Here is a 19,059-nt window from a genome sequence, read left to right on the forward strand (position 1 = left end):
AAAAGGTACATGTCTTGTTAGGAATCTGCTCCAGAAGCCTAGGGATGTTTCTTCTCTGCTCTTACCTCCCCCCGCCCAAGGAAACTGTTCCACTGGACAAAAAACACCAACCTATGATTTATGTTCACTGAACAAAACAGCATAGCCTTTAAACTCATTTCCTGAAAGTTCATTATTAGAATATGAAAAAATCCAGTGTCTTAAAAATAGAAGTATTTCAGGACACTTAATCGAAATACATAATAGTGGGTGGTTTTTTTTCTTTTTTCCTCTTTTTTTTTTTTTTTTTTTTTTTTTGTTAGAGTGTACGTGAGTGTGTGTGTGTGTATATTCACAACCACACAGGGCCTAAACAAGCAATAGCAAGTTAGATGAGGGCTTCAACTCTTCAGAAAAATCTCATTATGTGAAGAGTGAAGTGGCTCTGTAGGGAGCATTATGGAAATATCTGGGTTTGATTTAATGAGGCTCTTCACATTGGTGGAATATCAACTTAACAGAGAAAAGTCTACCCGGGGTGTCCAAGTTACCAAAATGAAAATTGGCAATTGAGATGATAAGAAAGTGGCTTTCTTGTGCGAAATCACTTCAGGTAAGAGAGATAACATTAAATAACATACATTCTATGCACCAAGAACAATGTTTTATGTACCAAGTCTCTTATCTGTCTCTTCTAATGACTTCCCTTAGCGGGTTGTTAGTACTTGACAGCAGGTCTCTGTGCGGGGAACTTTTTTCCAATTCCACATTCAAAGGAGGTCCATCAGAGAACATGATTGGCAATTTTCGTCATAATCTGCACATTATTAGCATCAAAATTGACATGGCAGTAACACTGGTGGTTTTTGATGTGCCTTTCTTCAAGTTCAAGGAAGTCCCTCCAGTAGCAGTGGTTTGGTATAGCAGGTCTCAGTTACCCAGTGGTGGCTTTTCAGAGGCAAAGGCTCGATAGAGATGCGTGAGAAATAAATCCAAGAGCCGTTTTACCGAGAGAAGAAAAAGACGTCGAGAAAAAGAATTAAATTTAGAAAAGTGTCTGGAAGGTAAATGCTTCAGGACAACAGCCTACACCTAGAGAGATTCAAGTATTTCCCAGATAGCGTGGATTATGGTAGTTAGAAAGCGTGATCTTAAAAAATGCTTCTCCCCATCCTGACAGTGTCACACTTCCCTTCCCGTTACTGGCCCGGACGCGGCTGCCTCATTAGCTACCGCTCGTCGTACGGAAATACTCGAGACATTTCCCATTCACTCCAACTCAAACCGAAATAATAATAATAAAAAATAAAATAAAATAAGGCCAGAAACACATTCCCTTCCGCCGGCTGCCCCTCCCTGCCCCCGCCGGCCCGGCTGTCTGCACGCCGCGAAGCGCGGAGCGGCCGGCAGCGAGCACCGCGGGGCCGCCTCCGCGGGGGCGCAGGAGCCGCGGAGCGCCCTCCCCGCCGGTCCCGCGCCCCACAGCGGCGGGGCGGTCAGCAATAAAAAAATAGACAGAACTTTTTGGCCGAATGCGGGGGCGCCCCCCGCCCCGACCCCCCCCCCCCCCATCCCCCCGCGACTCCCTCTACAAAACACCCCCGGGCTCGGGCCAGGGTAGTTATCTGGTGAGCGGCGCCTCCTCCCGCTGGTCCGGCGAGGCGACCGCGGCCTTGCTGAGCACGGCGGCCGAGTAGGGCAGGAAGCCGCTCTCGGAGCGCTGCCCCGCCGCCGTGCACGGGAAGTCGGCGGCCGCGCCGCCCCGCGAGCCGAGCGCCGAGGCCGCCGCCGCCGCCGCCGCCGCCGTCTGGCTGCTGTGGCAGCTGAGGCAGGAGCAGGGCGCCGAGCCCCCCGGCGGCCCCGAGCCCGCCGCCGCCGCCGCCGCCGCTGCCGCCGCCGCCGCCGCCGAGGCGGCCGCGCTGCTGTTGAGGCCGGCGGCCGCCGGCGTCTGGTAGAGGCCGGGGTGTCGGAAACTGCAGAGCAGCTCCGGGCGGGAGTAGGGGTGCGAGAGGGCGCGGAAAGTGTCCAGAGGGCGGATGGAGGTGGCGAAGGGCGCGGCGGCGGCCCCCGAGGCAGCGGCGGCAGCGGCGGCAGCCGTGACCCCGACGTGCGGGTAGTAGTGGAGCGGGACGTGGGAATGGAAAGGGTAGGGCAGACTGCCCGTGGCCGCCGCGTGGGTCATCATGTAGGTGTAGAAGCTGGGGTCGGCCGGGTGGGGCCAGGACATGGCCAGGCGCTGCCGCTTGTCCTTCATCCGCCGGTTCTGGAACCACACCTGCGGGGATACAAGCACAGCGTGGCCTCAGATCCGCTTCACTCCGCGCCCCGCCGCACCCGTTCCCGTGGACACCGGCGGGCACCCACCAAATCATACTGCTAAAGCTTCTAGGCGACCCCTCTCCCTTCCGGAGCAACCTCCCGTGACCTTGCCCGAGAGGGACCCCTTCGATCCGAATAAATGTTTCCCTTCGAATCGTCCCGTCCTCCCCGCTCAGGACTCTGCCTTCACCGTACTGACGCTCATTCATTCCCCCTGCGTTTATTCTCTTCCCTCTTCCCTTTAGTAAATAGGCTAACGCGATAAAAACTGACGAGGAAAATAAAAACAACAGTAATAACAGCAACTTTTTAAAAAGTAAATGAAAAGCGTTAGATGCGGAAAAGCAAACGAGCACGAGTGGTGCTCATAGATGTGGGCCTCGCGAGCCCTTCAACCGGAGACCCCAGCCGGCCGCGGCCCGGGGTGCTCGGGGCAGCCGCGGCTCGGTGGGCGCGGAACGCGGCGTACCTTGATGGTGGTTTCGGGAAGATTGAGGGCGGCGGCCAGCTCGCAGCGCCGAGGCCGCGACACGTAGTTCTCGCGGTAAAACTCCTTCTCCAGGCGGGCGATCTGCTCCCGGGTGAAGGCGGTGCGGTAGCGGCGCACCTGGTCGGCCCCCGCCGCCGAGCCGCCCAGCGCGCCGCCGCTGTGCAGGCTGCCGATGCCGGCGGCGGGGGCGGCGGCGGCGGCGGGGGCGCTGGGCGTCGGGCTGCTCTCCGCGTAGCCTGCGGGGTGAGGGCACGGTGGTGAGAGCGGGCGACTCGGTGGACCCTCAATCCTCCCGGCCAGGCCGGACCGGGCCCGCTACACCCAAGGCCAGCTGTCATTCTTACAAATCCCTGCTGCTAACAGAATCGATACATTTGGATTTGGAGGTTGCTTGTTGGTTATTCTTTGGTTGGTTGGTTGGGTTGGGGTTTTTTAATCCTTCGTAACTGCTTTATTTTCAGATGGGGCAGGTTTGCAGACTGCAGGGCAGCCGAGCTCAGGGGAGAGCGGGCGAGGGAACGGGCCGTGGCTCGGGGCCCGGGCTCGGCTCTATCCTGTTCCCCTTCGACTGCCGTTCTTTAGTTTCATTTGAGACATACAAAATAAAAGCAGCAATAAAACCTACCCCCCCTTTCTTTTTCTCTAGGGTTACGTCGAGCATCCCTTCCTTTCTCCGGTACATTTGACGAAAAAGGCATGCAGTGTGGCGCCTAGGAAATCCACCGTTCATCTCCCTACACCTCCCCAGTAATAACAACCTCCACCTCCAGCAATAGTAACAACCACCGTCCATCACCGTGCCCCGCTAAGAACGGGGAAGGATACGAGGCTGTTTCAAAACGCCTCTTAGAAGCAGAGGAAAAGTGAACAATGCCAAATTAGCCCGAGGTGGACACAGACAGCACGTTGCATATACAGAGAAGGACACACACAGTCAAATGCGGGCAGTTTTCTCTCGTTCCCCCCTCTCTCTCTCTCTCTCTAATTTAATCTATGTATATACACTCATATACAGCTCAAGAGACGCCGAGAGCTCCAAGAGCGCGGGGAAATACACGGAGAAAGCTTTGCCTAAATATAGGTGGGTGGATATTTGTGCCCACCTATATTCTGGATATATATCTACATATCAATGGATTTGGGCATGCACACACACACACGAAGGCACCGGCACAGGCGCTGCCCGGACAGTGTATCTCGGCTATTGGGGTAGCGCCGTAATTGTAATAATATTTTACAGCCTGGAGCTCTGTCTTCGCAGAAGAGAGAGCGCCGATGCAGTGGCCAGCAACTTTGGCGTTGGCAGTGGGTTTCCTCTGGTTTTTAAAGCCGGTTGGCAAAGCGCGGGGCTTAGATGAAGATGATAAAGGAAGAGTTACCTTTGTTACTGTTTTCCTTCAGCTGGGAGGAAGTCAGGCTGGCCGGGGAGCGGAGCGCGGAGCAGCCCACCTCCACATCACTGTTCATATCTGCCTCTTGAGCAACTTCGGAATAAAGGCTGATTTTCTTCCTGCTTTCCGACGGCGGGATTTCGGAGGACACGGTGCTTTCACTGCTCGGATGCTGGAGATTGAATAAAGTGTCTATTTCAAATTTGCCTTTGGCGGAGATGTCCCCTATAGCGCTGTGCAGGGAGGCGGCAGTCAGTCTCGGGCTGAGGCGACCACTGTGCGGAGAATTTTCAAGGGCCTCCAACACCGCATTTCCAGCTGAGTCTGACAAATTCGAGAGCCTTTTGCCAGCTGTAGGGCTGTGCAGCCCTCTCTCCATCAGGATCATCTCTTTTCTTATTCTTTCCATCATCTCAGCTTTATAAAAAATGTCAAAGTTGCAGGGCTGGTCCTGTACTAATGATGAGCTGCAGCAGGGGCTAATTCACATTCAGCCCGGCAAGTGTCTCTAAATATTATTATCTGTTTTTGAGGGAGGTGTAAAAATTGTGGGATGCCAAAGCGAGGGAATGACTGGTCAAAATGACCCATACATCCTTTCTAGCCCGAAATGTCATTCATCAAAAAGTGGTGCTCGTCATTAAGGTACGAATGACGCTGTTCGAATAATCATTTATTGTAACAGGTTTATAAGCAAATAAATACAAGCTCCTGTCAGTGGATAATGAAGGCGGCTTCAGAGCAGACAAATATATCCAGGTGGAAAGAAAGAAAGACAAGAAGTGAGGAGTAAAGCTCCTGTCCTTAGCTTGATCAGATCCTGCTTGAATTGCTCTGGGGTTTGGCCTCTGGGGTGGAATTGACAGTCTGATTAATAAAATGAGCTGTGCAACATTTCCCCCTTCATTTAGGTGCATCATTATGCTCTGATTTTTGTTTTGTTGCCTTTTAGGTCCTAATGATGCAGCTTCTTTCTCATTTGTCCTCGGACAGAACTACATGCTAAATATTAGATAATACTTCTCTTTATTATTATTTCTGAGGCGAATTTTAGATCACAAGGCAAGGAAATGTTCAATGGGACCAGAGGATTGAGAACCTCCTGCCGCTGATATCTCTTTACTTTTCCCTCCCATTTCCAGACCACTTTGTACTTTTATTTAGGAATTTACACTGACACCCCCACGCACCCCCTGACACGCGCGAACCTTATGCCCAGACTTTACAAGTCTGCTGCCCAGATTCAAGTGCACCTACAGTAGTTACCCGGAGATGAAAATATGTGTTACAGTGTAGTATATTATATCTCTATTATCTTTGTCTTTGCGTCCTTAAATATGATCTCATTTTTACTTTCTATAATCCTGCTTATCGACAAAGCTAACCCGGGATTTTTCTTCCCTCTGGGAAAATACTGACTGTTTTACAGTATGATAGGGGAAGGAAATAAGTGGAGAACATTAAATACATTCGTGATTTAAAACACTCCGTGGGCATCCATTTAATTCTCCAGGCAGGTTCCACTCCAGCCCTTTGCTTCTTTCCTCCCCACCAACAATAAAACCTAAGCATTTGAAAATTAAGAAATAATCATAGAATTAAATGATGGATGGGGGTTATTGCCTACAGGTTCCGACCTATCAGAAACATCACCTTAACACCCTCTCTCCAAAGTTACCTGTGGCTCAGTTAGCTCATCCCTCCGCTCTTTGCCGGGTGCCGCGGGGCGAAGCTGCGCCGCGCTGCTGGAGACACGGGCTGCCGCGCCCGGCAGACGTGACAGTCGGAAAGTCTCCCTTCAATGGTAACTTTGCTAGTAATAATGACGCTGATGGCAACCATTTAAACGAAGATAAATCCTTTGTCGTTAGCATCTCTGGAGTGCGCTTCGATAGATGCCCAACCTTTTTTCTCGCCGTGATTTTTTTCACCTACATCATTTAGTGTTTAGACCCTGGGAATACCAGTTTCATCTCTCGGAGAAACACCCGAATGTTTCCTGTGATTAAACGCGGGTTTGATTGGTTTTTTCCTTTTTTTTTTTTTTTTTTTTTTTTTTTTTTTTTTAATGAGGAGAGCTGTTCCTGCTAATCTTGGTCACACGCATCTCCTAAGTTCTTGTGCTCTTCAGCATGATTCATAGCTCGAAAATGGGATACTTGTCAGATTTTTTTTCAATAGCCTGTTAAAATCCCCTAAACATTCCACCGAATATTTAACAAACATTCTAGGCGTTGTTTGCAAAATCCAGCCTTCTATTAATGAGAGTTTTATGTCAGCCCTTTGAAATGTGAATTTAGACTGCAATGTGGTGTCCTGCTTTTTACAGCCCCCAAACCAGACCAGAGTAAATGTCAACTTTTCCTTGCCCGCGGGCGCGGCGGAGGAGCGGGGCGCTGCGGAGGGGAGCGGAGCGGCGCGCAGGCCGCGGGGCCGCAGGCTCGGCGGGGCGCTCCCGGAGGGAGAAGCGTGCCCGGGGTGCCCCGCGGAGCGCGGCCGGGCAGCGCCCGCCGGCGGCAGCCCCGCCCCGCCCGGGGACGCGGCCCCGCCGCGCTCCCGCTGCCCCTCGCTTCCCCGCCGCGCCCGGCTCCGCGGCAGCGGCGGCGCGGCCGTGTCCCGGCGGGGCGGAGGCGGAGCGGAAACCTGCGGCCGGGTTTATTGCTGTCGTTTGGCGCCCTCGTCTGTTTTCTTACATGCTGTAACGCGGCAAGCATCTTTCCCCCTGCTCTCTCGAAAACCGCAGCCGAGATACCACATCTCGGAGGCAATCCTATGTGCACGCCACCAGAACCGGCACGGTTTTAGACTCAAAAAATGTTACTGCACCACTAAAAAGGAGAGAACGGGTTTTATGTTATTTGGAGCGGATGAAAAAGACTACGTGAAAAGCCCCAGTGTGAGAAAAATAAGTTTCACTCGAGTGCGGCTATGAATGATCTTTACTAGGGTTATATTTTGCACCTTTTAAATAATACTGATACCTTAGGTTATGTACAGAGTACCTTAAAATACAGCTAGATTCATATGCAAGGGTTATAAAATGTTATACAATACATTAATAATCTTCCACTAGGTAGAGGTGAGGTTACAAAACTGTTCCCTGCAATGCAGTTAATGAGTTCACCCCAGACTGTCAACCCCCTAATAAACTAGCTGTCTGTTGTTTAAAATCCCAGAAAAGTAGAGGTATTTACTGCACTGATATTTATCTCTTTGCTGGTTGTTTGTGTGCGTCAGGGGAGTTTATGTTTGGTAGCTTGCTCTTTTTTTGCTTTTTTTTTTTTTGCTTTTTTTTTTCTTTTTTTTTTTTCTTTTTTTAAATTGTCGCTTTTCTTTTGTGGTGTTCCTTTAGGTACTTTGTTTGACTGGGTTTGTTTTTTTTCCCCAAAAAGAATAGCACAGCCTACAAAATCTTTCCGAATGTTTGTAGTTGTTCAAAACCAATAGCTAAGCCTGAAAAAACACAGATTATTGAAGACATTAGTGGGGAAAGAGGGAGGAAGTTACAGAGACTGACGAGAAACTGCCGAAATATGTGAGCTTTTGTTAGACTCTGTTTACTCAGTTGTTCTTGTAAGTTTAAACAGCTATTTAGGCCTTTGGCCAGATTTTTACCTTTAAAGTTATTGCTGGAGGCATAAAAGAATATTTCAGTACTCATTTATTATATCTTACCCGGGAAGAAGAGGTCGCATAGTTTAATTGAAACAAAGTTCATATTAAATGAGACAAACATCTCGGGCAGCTTTTCACCACTCAGAGCGTTCCTGGGAAGACGAGCGGGAATATCTGCTTCCTATCCCGCAGCGGGGCAGGCTGCCAGCAAGGTCCCAGGGCAGCGCGCATGAGACAGCCGCAGTAGCGCAGAGTCTCCGGGCCGCAGCCCGTGGGGCGGGAGCAGGCGGCGGTGCGGCGGTCGTGGCTGCGGCGGTCGTGGGAAGTGCGGGGTCGTGGGAAGTGCGGGGCCGTGGGAAGTGCGGGGCCGTGGGAAGTGCGGGGCCGCGGGAGCCGCTCCCGCTCCGAGGGCTCCGCGGCGCGGGGCGCGCTCCGCCCGCGGCGGCGCCGGCGGCAGGCGCGGCGGCGCCACCTGGCGGCGCTTTGGCGGCACTGCCCGCCCTGCCGTGCCGTGCCGTGCCGTGCCAGCCCAGCCTGTCCTGTCTGCCCTGCCCTGATCTACAAGCCCTGCCCTGCCCTGCCCTGCTCGCCATGCCCTGCCCTGCCCTGCTCGCCATGCCCTGCCCCGCCCTGCCCTGCTGTGCCAGCTCTGCCTGTCGTACCCGCCGGCCCTGCCCGCCGGCCCTACCTGATCTCACCGCCGGCCCTGCCCTCCCTGTTCGCCGGTGCTGCCCGCAGGTGCTGCCACCCTGCCGTCCAGCCCTGCTCGCTGGCCTTGCCTGCCCCCTCCCACCAGCCGGAGGCCGCCTGGCAGGGCAGATCCGCGCCCGCGCAGTGGCTGTCCTGCGTGTCTGAGGACGCGATACGCTCCTGCTCAGCCCCGACTCTCCCCTCCGCCTCAGGCCGCCATATCAGCACAGGGCCAGTTTTGGGGCGTGTTCAGTCTATACTGTCTGTGGAATATCGCTCGCGAGTGAAGGACACGAGCACGGCGTGTCCCCGAGTCCCACGGGCCCTGCGCACCGTCCCGCCCCGCGCTGCGCAGGCAGGCAGACCCCCCCCCCCGGCACGCTGGGGTTCCGCAGTTACACCGCGTCTTCTGAGGCTGCCCTGAGCACACACGGGGTTTCGCTCAAACCATAGAGCCCACGTCCGGTCGCAAAGGGACTCGGCCCATGGCTCAGTTTAGGTTGCAACTGAGGCAGGCTGCCGAGCTGGTCCAAGGTCAGGGTCCCGAGGTCCCCGCGCTGCCTCAGAGCGGCAGGGCAGTCAGAGAGCGGCCAGCACCAGCCCGTGACCCGAGAGCTCAAGTTCAACGCCCGCAGTGCTCAGCCGCCCGTGGCCGCTGCACCGAGACCACGCGGGGAGCCCCGAGAAAACTTTCTCCGTCTCGAAACGCATTATTTAAAGTTGAAGTAACTAAAGAAGTGAGAAGCTGTGGCATAGATCTGGAGGGGGAAATAGTTTAACAATTCTCCACGTGTTGCTGTTCAATCTATTCGTTATCATAACTGACTATTCTTTTAAAAGCATGGGGGAAAATGAAAGTTCTTCTGTTCTGTTTAGGTATTAAAAGTTCATACAAATTAAAAGGTAACCACGGAACGCAGTGGAAACGGGATAAGGTTTGGAAGACATATAAATCGAGTGGTTTTGTTTGCGTTCTCTGTTTGTCCCGGACAATAATTTTTTTCTTACACCAAACGCTAATATAAGAAGCAACTTCCTATCGAGACAATTACCATGGGCAAATTCTGACGAGGGAGGACATAAAAATCGGGGGGGTTTCTGTAAGAGATGGATACTAGGCAGATACTAAAAGCCTGTGCTAAAAGTTTGAGTGGAATCCTAACTGTATTAAATAGTGGTAAATGCACTTGACTAAATGAGATTATTTCAGGATTGTAAAAATTAAAAAAAAAAAATCCACAACCTTTTCTTCTGGGGAGGCACAAGCACGCCTGCAGCGTTGCTCTCTAGCTCATGTATTCTGCAGATTCCCATGCAATGTGTCAATGGAAAATGCGACGCGGCTCCTCAGGGCGCTGGCCACCCGCGGAAGCGCTGCCCAGAGAGGACAGGACCTCCTGCCCTGCCCGACAGGCGCTGAGCCTCGATGGGCACTGCTCTGCCTGGGCAAAAGAAGCGCCGGGCTGCTCGGGGCCTCCGCACGGCCCCCCGGACCGGGGGTGCGGGACACATCCTGCTACTTGTAAACTGGGTGGGTGCTCTCAGAGAACCGACCTTTGCTCATGAGATCATTTATTCCTGTGTATAATATCCTGCCATGCAAGGCAATGCTGTTTTCTACACCCTTCACAAAGCAGCTCATTACAGAATTGAAGTTATTGGTCATGAACCCGCCCAAAGTGTTTTTCCGTACACCGAGGGGCTCTCGCTGGAGCTGAGGTCTCGGCAGGGCTGAAGACCTCTACGGGAGTCGCTGCGGCTGCACCGTGGTTTCCTTTGATGCAATCGACCTCAAAAAGCTCCAAAACCCTGCTCTTTAGGTGTTGCTTTCTTTCGCGGCCTTATTTAAAGGTCCTGACGTGAGAGAAATTTTTACTGCATTTATTGAAAGAGGAAACACAACAGGACGTGGGAATGCACATAGAAAGATGTCCGGAGAAATAAAGTCCTTCGTTTCTCTGGACTTCTTTTTTATAGCAACGTTTTCGGTAGAAAGTCGCTTGCAGCGACATAAAAGGGTGAGAAAATTGTTCTTCGACTAAACTTCCTTCTAATTACGGAGGGTTTAATGTCCTGAGAGTAAATACTGATTCGGCTTATAACTGAGAGAAACGTAACCACGCGTGGTTCACTCCTTAGCTGATTATGAAAGATTAATAACAATTAAGCGGTCAGAGCTAATGAACATGAACTCGTCTATGACATTCGGTTGGTGCCGTAATTATGGGCGCCCGTTTGTCATTCCAAACCCCTCTTCCACATACCGCCGGCGATTATTAGACCGGCTGCAAGTAGGGCTGAGTGACGGGCGGCTGCTGCGGGACCTGCAGCTATCCCTCGACAGCCCAGCGCCCGGGGAGCCCTGCCAGCACCTGCCCGGGCTGCTCAGCGAGGACACCCCCAGAGCCCCGCAATGGTGTCGGTACAGAGTTTCACCTCCGTGGCGGCTGCCTCTCCTCTCTCATGCGCCCGAGCCTCCGTAGGGTCAGTAAACACAGCCACAGCTATATCGTTTTCAGCGGCGCGGTGTTCCCCTGTCCTTCCCCACGAACCTGATACTTTCCCCAGCAACTTCTTGCCCTCTGCGCCCAAGAGAGAGCGAAGTGTGCAATACAAAACTGCGGAGCGACTGGACTCGGTCCAGAGGGGTAGGGATTGGGGTTGTGGTTGAGTGGTTGAGGTTGTGGCTGGGACTGGAGCTAGAGTTGGGAGTCATCTTCGGAGCTTTCTCCATTTCCAGTACTTCGCGCTCCTGCATTTCCATCCCGACTCAGTGTGGGAGTCTAGAGAGACGACAGAAGGATTTGCCACCGTCTTGGGAAGTCACCACGAGAACAGCCGTCAGTGTAAGCAAATTCTGCGTTTTAACTAGGCTGCCTTACCACGACATGAGCTGACACTGCACGGGGAAAAAAGCCACATCTAATGAGCACCAGGTTTACCATCTTGCGCTGCGCACAGACCCCGTGCATTTTCCTAGCCGGTAGCAATATTGGGGGGGGGGGGGGTTAGTGCGGGTGGGTAAAAGGAGGGTTCTCCCAAGGACCGACAGTTCAGTGAAGCCAAGGGACCCCTTTTCCCATAGGACAAAGCCCAACTACTCCATATATCGCCGGAAAGAAGGGAGGTGGGGAGGATGGAATACAAAAACTATGCTGGGATTTTCCCCCTTTTGCAGAGGCAACAATGAATCGGAGAAGGTCTCGCTGCGGATCCGGTGAGACCCCTGTCCATGGCTGGGGAAAGGGCCCCTGCCGGCGGCCTCAAGATGTCCAGTGGTACTCGGCTGGCCTTTTTGAAGCCGCGGGCAGGAGGAAGGGGGAGATGAAGCAACGGGGGCCTAGGTTGGTCCGGAGGGGCATCACCGCCGCTCGCCCGCCCAATCTCCCCCCGCTCCAGCGCCGGGGCCGTGGCGGGGCGGGAGCGCGGCGGCGGGGCGGGGGTGGGAGTAGAGGGTGGGGGCGCCGCCGGTGCCGACCGGGGGCTGCGAGGCGAAAGGGGCAGTGCGGGCAGCGGGAGGGTCACATGTTCCGGCGGCAGCCTATGAGCAGCCCCCCGGGCTGAGGCAAACTAATCTGGGGCCGGCCGCCCCCGCCCCGGTCCCCCCTCCCAACCTGGACTTCGTTTTTATAAACGTACCGCCAGGATCCAACCTGTTGGAGGCAAATAACCATCCGCATCATGCCCGGCCGGGGACCGAGCCGCCGCCGCCGCCGCCCGCGATGTGCAAGGCCATGAGCAAAGCAGCGAGCTGGGAGATGGACGGACTGCGCGGCGACAGCAGCGGCGGCGGCGGCGGCGGCGGCGGCGGCGGAGCCCCCGGGCAGTGCCGTAATTTTCTCTCCTCGCCCGTTTTCGGGGCGGCGCACACGGGCCGAGCGGCCGCCGCCGCCGCCGCTGCCGCCGCCGCCTCGGGTTTTGCCTACGCCGGCGGAGGGGAGCGCTCGGGGGCGGCGGCGAGGCCCGACCCCCCGACCAAGGACTGCCCGGGCTCCACCACGCCGGCCGCCGCCCCCGCGCTGGGCTATGGGTATCACTTTGGCAATGGATACTATAGCTGCAGGATGTCCCACGGGGTTGGGATACAGCAAAACGCCCTGAAGTCTCCCCCCCATGCCTCCATTGGCGGCTTTCCCGTGGAAAAGTACATGGACGTCTCCAGCTTGACCAGCACGAGTGTCCCCGCCAATGAAGTCTCCTCCAGGGCAAAGGAAGTGTCCTTCTACCAGGGCTATACAACCCCCTACCAGCACGTTCCTGGGTACATAGACATGGTCTCAACGTTTGGCTCTGGGGAACCGAGACACGAAACATACATATCAATGGAGGGCTATCAGTCTTGGACTCTGGCTAATGGCTGGAATAGTCAGGTTTACTGTGCCAAAGATCAGACACAGAGCTCACACTTCTGGAAATCGTCCTTTCCAGGTACGAGAGGGGGAGAAATGGTCTGAGCAGAACACCCCCGCGCCTCCTCCGCCTTCCCGTCCCCTCCCCCGCCCCCGGGCTGCAGGGGCGGCCTGCCGAGCTGGACACGCTGCACAGACACGCATACAGCAGGGTGGGGGCGGTGGATATTCTCTTTTCCTCATTCCCCCCTCGGCCGTCTACCCCCGAGAAAATCCTCACCCTCTGCTTTCCATACCCGCGGGACTGACCCCAGAACCTCCCCGCCACCAGCGCCAGGGCACCCGGCCCCGGCCCGCGAGCGCCGGGGCGGCCTCGGGCTCCTTGTCCCGCTGCTTCCCTCGGTGGCCGGGTTCATAGGCGCGTTTGAAGTTTGCGGGACGGTGGCTCGAAGGTTTGCTCTCCTCTGCCTCTCCGGCTGGCGACTGATCCGGCGGCCCCGAGAGCACTTAAGAGACCGCGAGCAGTGAGGGCACAGAGGCACAAACCACATGCAAACAAACCCGGGAAACTCTCACCAAAGCGATTTCTGTGTGTGCGCTGCCAGCACCGACCCACTCTCAGCCCCCCTGCATGCTCGGTTAGCGATGCATGCCTGAAAAGTGATGACAGTCCATCAAAGTTTTGGTGGTGCTTTACTAGAGTGCAAATAATGTGGCAGTGTAAATAATAATAAACTGTAAACAACCCGGCATTATTTATTTGCCCATGAAAACCAGTGCCCAACAAGTATCGGTTAAGCTTTAAAAGCCTGTAATAAAATTCTGATTTTTCACATAATGTCTTTTACAATAGGGGACGTTGCACTAAACCAGCCCGATATGTGTGTCTACCGGCGTGGGAGAAAGAAGCGAGTGCCGTATACAAAACTGCAGCTTAAAGAACTCGAGAATGAATATGCCATTAACAAGTTCATTAACAAGGACAAGAGGCGAAGGATATCCGCAGCCACAAACCTGTCTGAGAGACAAGTTACCATTTGGTTTCAGAACAGGAGGGTGAAGGATAAGAAAATAGTCTCCAAACTGAAAGACAATGTATCCTGATACATTCATTGCGGACAGTGATGAAAATATAAACTCAATCTACCACCAGCTAAAGACTTTTGAAAAGACTTGAAAATATATTTAATTTTTTTTTTTTTTTGTCCTTCCAGTGGTGGCGAAATTTCGGGAATTGTTTCCCGTGAAAGTCAGCGTTTTTCTCTCAGTGTAAGGGAGTGTTGACAAGTCTTGAATTGAATTATAGTTTCTTCTTTTTGAAAATAATTATAATATTAATATTAATTATATTTTCTGTTCTTCCCTCTAGGCCAGTATAAACGAATTTAAATATGTTGAACGGTAAAAGTTATAATTTTTATAATGCTTAAGTCTTTGGGGGGTATTCTGTGATTATTTTTTTTTTCCTTTGAGCAACAGACAGTGCCAGACAGTGTCAGTTTTGATTTGGTATCGTAAACTTCAAAACACGCCGAGTGAAAAAAATAAATCAGTCGGAAATACACGAAATCCGGAATACAGACCCGTGGCAGCGCCCGGCTTCTGCCAAACTTGTCCGGTCCACTGGGACCCGGAGAGAATTGCGTGGAGGGTTACTGGCTGCAGCAGAAATTTAAATTACTTGGACGAGGAAGAGAGAACCTCTCCGAGCTGTTGCGGGGCATAGAATCGCAGGCATGTCACACCGCGCTCCCCGTTCTGCAGGTTTGAGGCTGAGCTTGGGTTTGCGGGTTTTATCCGCCGCAGTTTCATTTTCAGTGCAAGGAGCGCACGCTGCCCGGCTGGAAAAGGAGCCCCGGCTGAAAAAGGGAAGACCCCGTGTGCCAGGCTGCGCGGCTGAGCGCTCCGCGGAGGCGCAGTCGCGGCGCCTGGGGCAGCGCTTCGGCAGGCGGGTTGGCCGGCCCGCCCTGCGGCCAGGGGACACGCTGCGCTACAGAGGCGTGCACGGACCTGCCGGGAATTGCCCGCTCTGCCTCTGCACCAGCCCAAGACTCTTCTACTTCCTCACGCCGAAAAACTTCCTGATGGACAAGCGAAGGTCACTGCTAGGTTTTAATTTACAAAACTAAACGGGTGTTAATGACAGAAGCAATAAATAAGGAAATTCAAAAGATGCCATAATTTATATGGGCCGAAAGCCTAAGATTTTGTCGATTTTAAAAATTCTTTCAAATCTAGTGTGCATGATATGATATACACAGGGTGATCAGACACGCTAATCAACAACTAGGAGAGAGAAGCGGTAACCTCTCTGTTAATGTGCCTCTTCTAATTATTAAAATGTGTTCCAAACTAGTGTAATTTATTATAATATACTATTGCTCTAAATATTTTGATTACCCTTGTATGTGGTAAGACACGATAAGCCTATTTCTCCGTAAACTATTTTTTGAAAATGTGTCTTGAAGTCAGCTTTTACTTTGTGTTGGAAATGCAATCTGAATTTCCAAGCTGTTAACGATATTGCAAATCTTTTCCTGAATCTTTAATAAAACTATTTCTTTTCGCTGTATATAAAAAGAAAGAAATTCGCCTTCTTTTGCTGCAGGGGGTTTCATTTGCCTGGGATCCTCTCAGGGACGCAGGACGCCGTTCCTGGCAAATGAGAGGTAGATAGAATGAGACGCGTATTAAAGGATGGGGGAAAGCATCGGAGAGTGCCTTGTCGACAGAAAAGGGTTTTAATGAGAAAGAAATGTTGCCGGCGAGAAATACAGGGCGTGGGAAGCAGACGAAAGGCTGTGTCTCCCCTCTCCCTCCGAGTCCTGCTCCTGTGCCTGGCGGCCGAGGGCGGCCCGCCGCCCTTTGTTCTCCATTTCCAAATCGTCCCGGCACTTGCCGCTTCCCCGGCGGCCGGCCCGGAGCGATGCCACTCCGTTTTCTCCGCAGCCGGCTGGCTCCATCGGGAGGTTACCTTCCGCCTCCTCCTCCGTCTTCCCTCCCCTTTCTACTCTGCTCGCACGTTCATGGCGTTTGTTTTCCCTGCAAGGACGAAAAAAGTCCATTTCTGAGCAGTTCAGATTTTATCGCAAAGCGCATTTTTGTTTAATTCTAGTATAAAAGGACACTCGTGCTGCTCATCATTTACGTGCCTGGAACAGCCCTCTCTGCTGATGCAACCTTCTTTTCTCCGAATGTTTTAAATTCTTGTCTTCTCCCCCTTGGCACCCCCACTCACCCACACATACTGCCATTAATTCTACAGAGGTTTTTCCTCCCACCGGGTCTCCCTGCAGACGGCCGGCCGGGCACTGCCAGAGCTGTTTTATTTCCTGGCCGCGGAGCCATCGCGGGCCGTTCTCTCCCTCCTTCGAGGTTTAACCTTTGGCTTTGCCGGGCTCCGTGCCTTCAGAAGGCGCAGTTTGCCGAGCCAAAGCCGCCTTCCTCGGGCAGAAGGAAACCCGAACTGTCTGGCAAATCGGTACCAGATGGAGAGGAGTTGCCTTATAGTTTTCTAAGAACGTGCAGAATCATCAAGAAGCCAACAGCTACAGGCAGGAGGGAGATGAGACGCACATCTACCCCCCTGCCCACCGGCTGAGCTCCAATGCCTGGAGCTGGGGCATCGGTGAGCCTTGTTCAAGCCCTCCTTGGCCTCAGCTTGGGCTCTTCAGCACATCAGCAGCACGTGGCCCCGGGCCGGGCTGCAGCCGCACAGCCCCAGCTGCAGGCGGCCGCACGGGCCCATGTTTAGAGAAAAGGGTAGGATGGCTCGTCTGAAATGTAGCGCACGTTATTGCAGACAATTAACATGTACCTCGACAAAGCGAATCGCAAATGCGCGGTGCGCGGCGGCGCGTCGCCGGGCGCCTGTCGGGCAGCGCTCTTTCCCGGCCATGTCTGAGGCAATCCTGCCATCTCCTGGACGGCCCCGGGCATAGGCAGGGCGGCCTCTGCTGCGGCGCCGCGCCGCCCAGCGACCGGCGGGCAAGGCAGGCTGCCCGGGCACACGCAGAGCGCCCTTCGGCGGCAAACTGCGAGACTGTGCCAGTGCAATTACAGCCTGTGGTCAGCTCTGATGTCCAGGCCTATCCGGACGCCTGTTTAAAAACTAGGGAAGGGGAAAAAAAAAAAAAAAAAAGCGGAAAAGAGGAAAGGAGCGTGTGAAAGCAGGCCTCCGGGTCGCCCTGTTTCTCAGTGGTGATATTTCCTGTACAGACACAGGCGGGGGGACACCCGAGGCATTAACACGCCGCCCCCAAAGCAGCAGCTGGCTGTGGCTGGAAAAAGCAGCACAAGCCCGTACGAGGCTCTCCTTCCACTCCACCCCGCTCGCCTCGGCTCCGAGGCCAGCCGCCTCTGGAACACGATGTTTCTGTAAATGTTTTTCCATGTGGATTTAAACATTTTCCGTAACTGTGTCTCCAGCTATTTCAAGTTTTTATTATGCTCTTTTTTATTTTCTTGCTTTATTTTTAGTTTTTAAAATGAATTAGCAATTACAAATGAGTTGAATATTAATTGAAAGCTCTGTGTTCTCTAACCTCATAAAAGTTAGTTTGAAGTGTCACCTTTCTTTCCGGTAACTGGGAACTCACATCCATTCCTTGTGTTTATTGCGGACAAAAATACAGCCTTTGAACTGAATGTTCCTTTTCTCTTCCAAGAACCGAAAATCAGCTGTTTCGTAAAAGACAATTATGAAAAAAAAAAATATTGCCCATCTTCTTAGGGAACACAAAGTTAGAATACAAGTCAGCTAATAAGAGGGAGATTCAATTGGTAGACATAATTCAAACAATAAAAATTAAAGGCAATGGTCAGCAATATCCTCCAGCGGTGCTTGTGTGGTCCTGTGTGGTCTAGGAGAGAGCAATCATTTAAAGATTTTTTTTTCCAGGGCAATGAAATTACTGCAGAATTTCCCTCAATTTCCCATTAAACAGAAAGATGAATTTGATTAGGACAATGTCAAGAAGGGCAGCGTCTCTGATCTCGCCTTAGAAATAAAACCAAGATTAAAACTGTGATTAAGAGGATAATAACAGGGAAAATTAACCCTACATGCTAACTAGGTTCAAGTTTTTAACCGAGGTAATGAAAGTGGAAAAGTCCGGGCATTAGGGCTTCACTTGATGCCGGACTCGCACACACCAGGGGAGATCTTGGGAAAGAGGCCGAGGAAAGCAACTCCCGGTCCGAGGCGGATCGGCCTCCGGAGCGTCCCGCGGATCTGTGAGGTGGTGGGAGCGCGGAGCCCATGGGTACCCCACTCCTTCCCGAGCCTTCCAGCCCCCTGCCAGGGCCTTCGGGTGCAGCACACGGGGCCTTGCCTCTTCTCTGTCTCACGAACAGCATGGTTTGGGAAAGGACACGAGCAACCTCCTGTGAGGATGCTCTCAGACATGATTTTAATAACTCTGGGGCTGTGGGGAAATGAGAGAGATAATGGAATATATGGGCTCTTGTTTGGTCAATCAAAAATATAAAAATATGTGTAACTCCCCAAAATAACATAGTAATACAACAGTAAGGGATTACTCTCTTCTTATTAGAGGAAAAACTCCTCACACACAGGCTGACTCTCCCTTCTGCCCGCTGCTGCATTCACACCCTCCCTGCTGAAGAGCAGACCCTGGCATTTTCTTTCTTGAAGTCTTCTGATTTTATTTGTTTGTTTATTTATTTATTTAATCTCAGAGGGTTGCCCAGGTAATTCCGTGTTGTTGCTCTTGTTATCCTCTGTTTGTTGGTGTTTGTTTGATTGTATTTCAAAGACAAAACAGATTCCGAATTTTAGAAGCGTTGTTTGCCTATAAGCGCTTCCAAGTGAAGATGAAAGGCAAAAGGGGTAAAAAGGGGTAAAAAGGTCAGACGTGCGGACCTAAGAGAATATTGGCCATTGGTGTGCCAGAATGACGATCCCGGTAATAGCCGATCGATTAAGACTCTATTTGCACGCATATGCAGATGCATATCATGCAGTTAGGGGCACAAGCACCTACGTATGCCCTAAACATCCACATCTTACAGACATCACAAGTTATTTGCAGTCCTCGGTGCTCACTCTTACCGTGGCTATCGCTCTGGCCCGGAGGGTGCTGCCGGCCGGCGAGCACTGCCATCCGGGGGACACCGCCGGCACGGGGGCTGCGCCCGGGGCTGCCCTGTCCTCTCGGCAAATGTTTGTTTTCCGCTCATCTCTCCACTGGCGCCGCAGCTCTGC

General features: G+C 52.7%; 2 protein-coding genes across 2 annotated transcripts; one reads left to right on the forward strand and one right to left on the reverse strand.

Annotated features, from left to right (window-relative positions):
- Window positions 1–1,600: 1,600 nt before the first annotated feature.
- On the reverse strand, window positions 1,601–6,620 carry EVX2 (even-skipped homeobox 2). Its single transcript, XM_021552435.2, has 3 exons — window positions 4,168–6,620; window positions 2,768–3,024; window positions 1,601–2,254 (listed from the first exon to the last, which is right to left on the reverse strand). Exons 1-3 carry the CDS (start codon window positions 4,589–4,591, stop codon window positions 1,601–1,603), a joined length of 1,335 nt encoding a protein of 444 aa, XP_021408110.1. The 5' UTR covers window positions 4,592–6,620.
- A 5,586-nt stretch (window positions 6,621–12,206) lies between these two features.
- Window positions 12,207–16,413, forward strand: HOXD13 (homeobox D13). Its single transcript, XM_021552434.3, has 2 exons — window positions 12,207–12,912; window positions 13,687–16,413. Exons 1-2 carry the CDS (start codon window positions 12,207–12,209, stop codon window positions 13,935–13,937), a joined length of 957 nt encoding a protein of 318 aa, XP_021408109.2. The 3' UTR covers window positions 13,938–16,413.
- The last annotated feature ends 2,646 nt before the right edge of the window (window positions 16,414–19,059 follow it).

This window comes from Lonchura striata, chromosome 7 (genome assembly GCF_050655825.1).
Source record: "Lonchura striata isolate lonStrDom1 chromosome 7, ASM5065582v1, whole genome shotgun sequence".
In the NCBI taxonomy this organism is placed as follows: domain Eukaryota; kingdom Metazoa; phylum Chordata; class Aves; order Passeriformes; family Estrildidae; genus Lonchura; species Lonchura striata.

What these genes read in the sequence shown, in the direction of transcription:
- EVX2 (XM_021552435.2), bottom strand. Translation starts at nt 4,591, where the DNA reads ATGATGGAAAGAATAAGAAAAGAGATGATCCTGATGGAGAGAGGGCTG. An exon ending in GAAGGAAAACAGTAACAAAG is followed by an intron (nt 3,025 to 4,167) that starts GTAACTCTTCCT and finishes CTCACCCCGCAG; the next exon opens with GCTACGCGGAGAGCAGCCCG. An exon ending in TTCCCGAAACCACCATCAAG is followed by an intron (nt 2,255 to 2,767) that starts GTACGCCGCGTT and finishes GTATCCCCGCAG; the next exon opens with GTGTGGTTCCAGAACCGGCG.
- HOXD13 (XM_021552434.3), top strand. Translation starts at nt 12,207, where the DNA reads ATGTGCAAGGCCATGAGCAAAGCAGCGAGCTGGGAGATGGACGGACTG. An exon ending in CTGGAAATCGTCCTTTCCAG is followed by an intron (nt 12,913 to 13,686) that starts GTACGAGAGGGG and finishes CTTTTACAATAG; the next exon opens with GGGACGTTGCACTAAACCAG.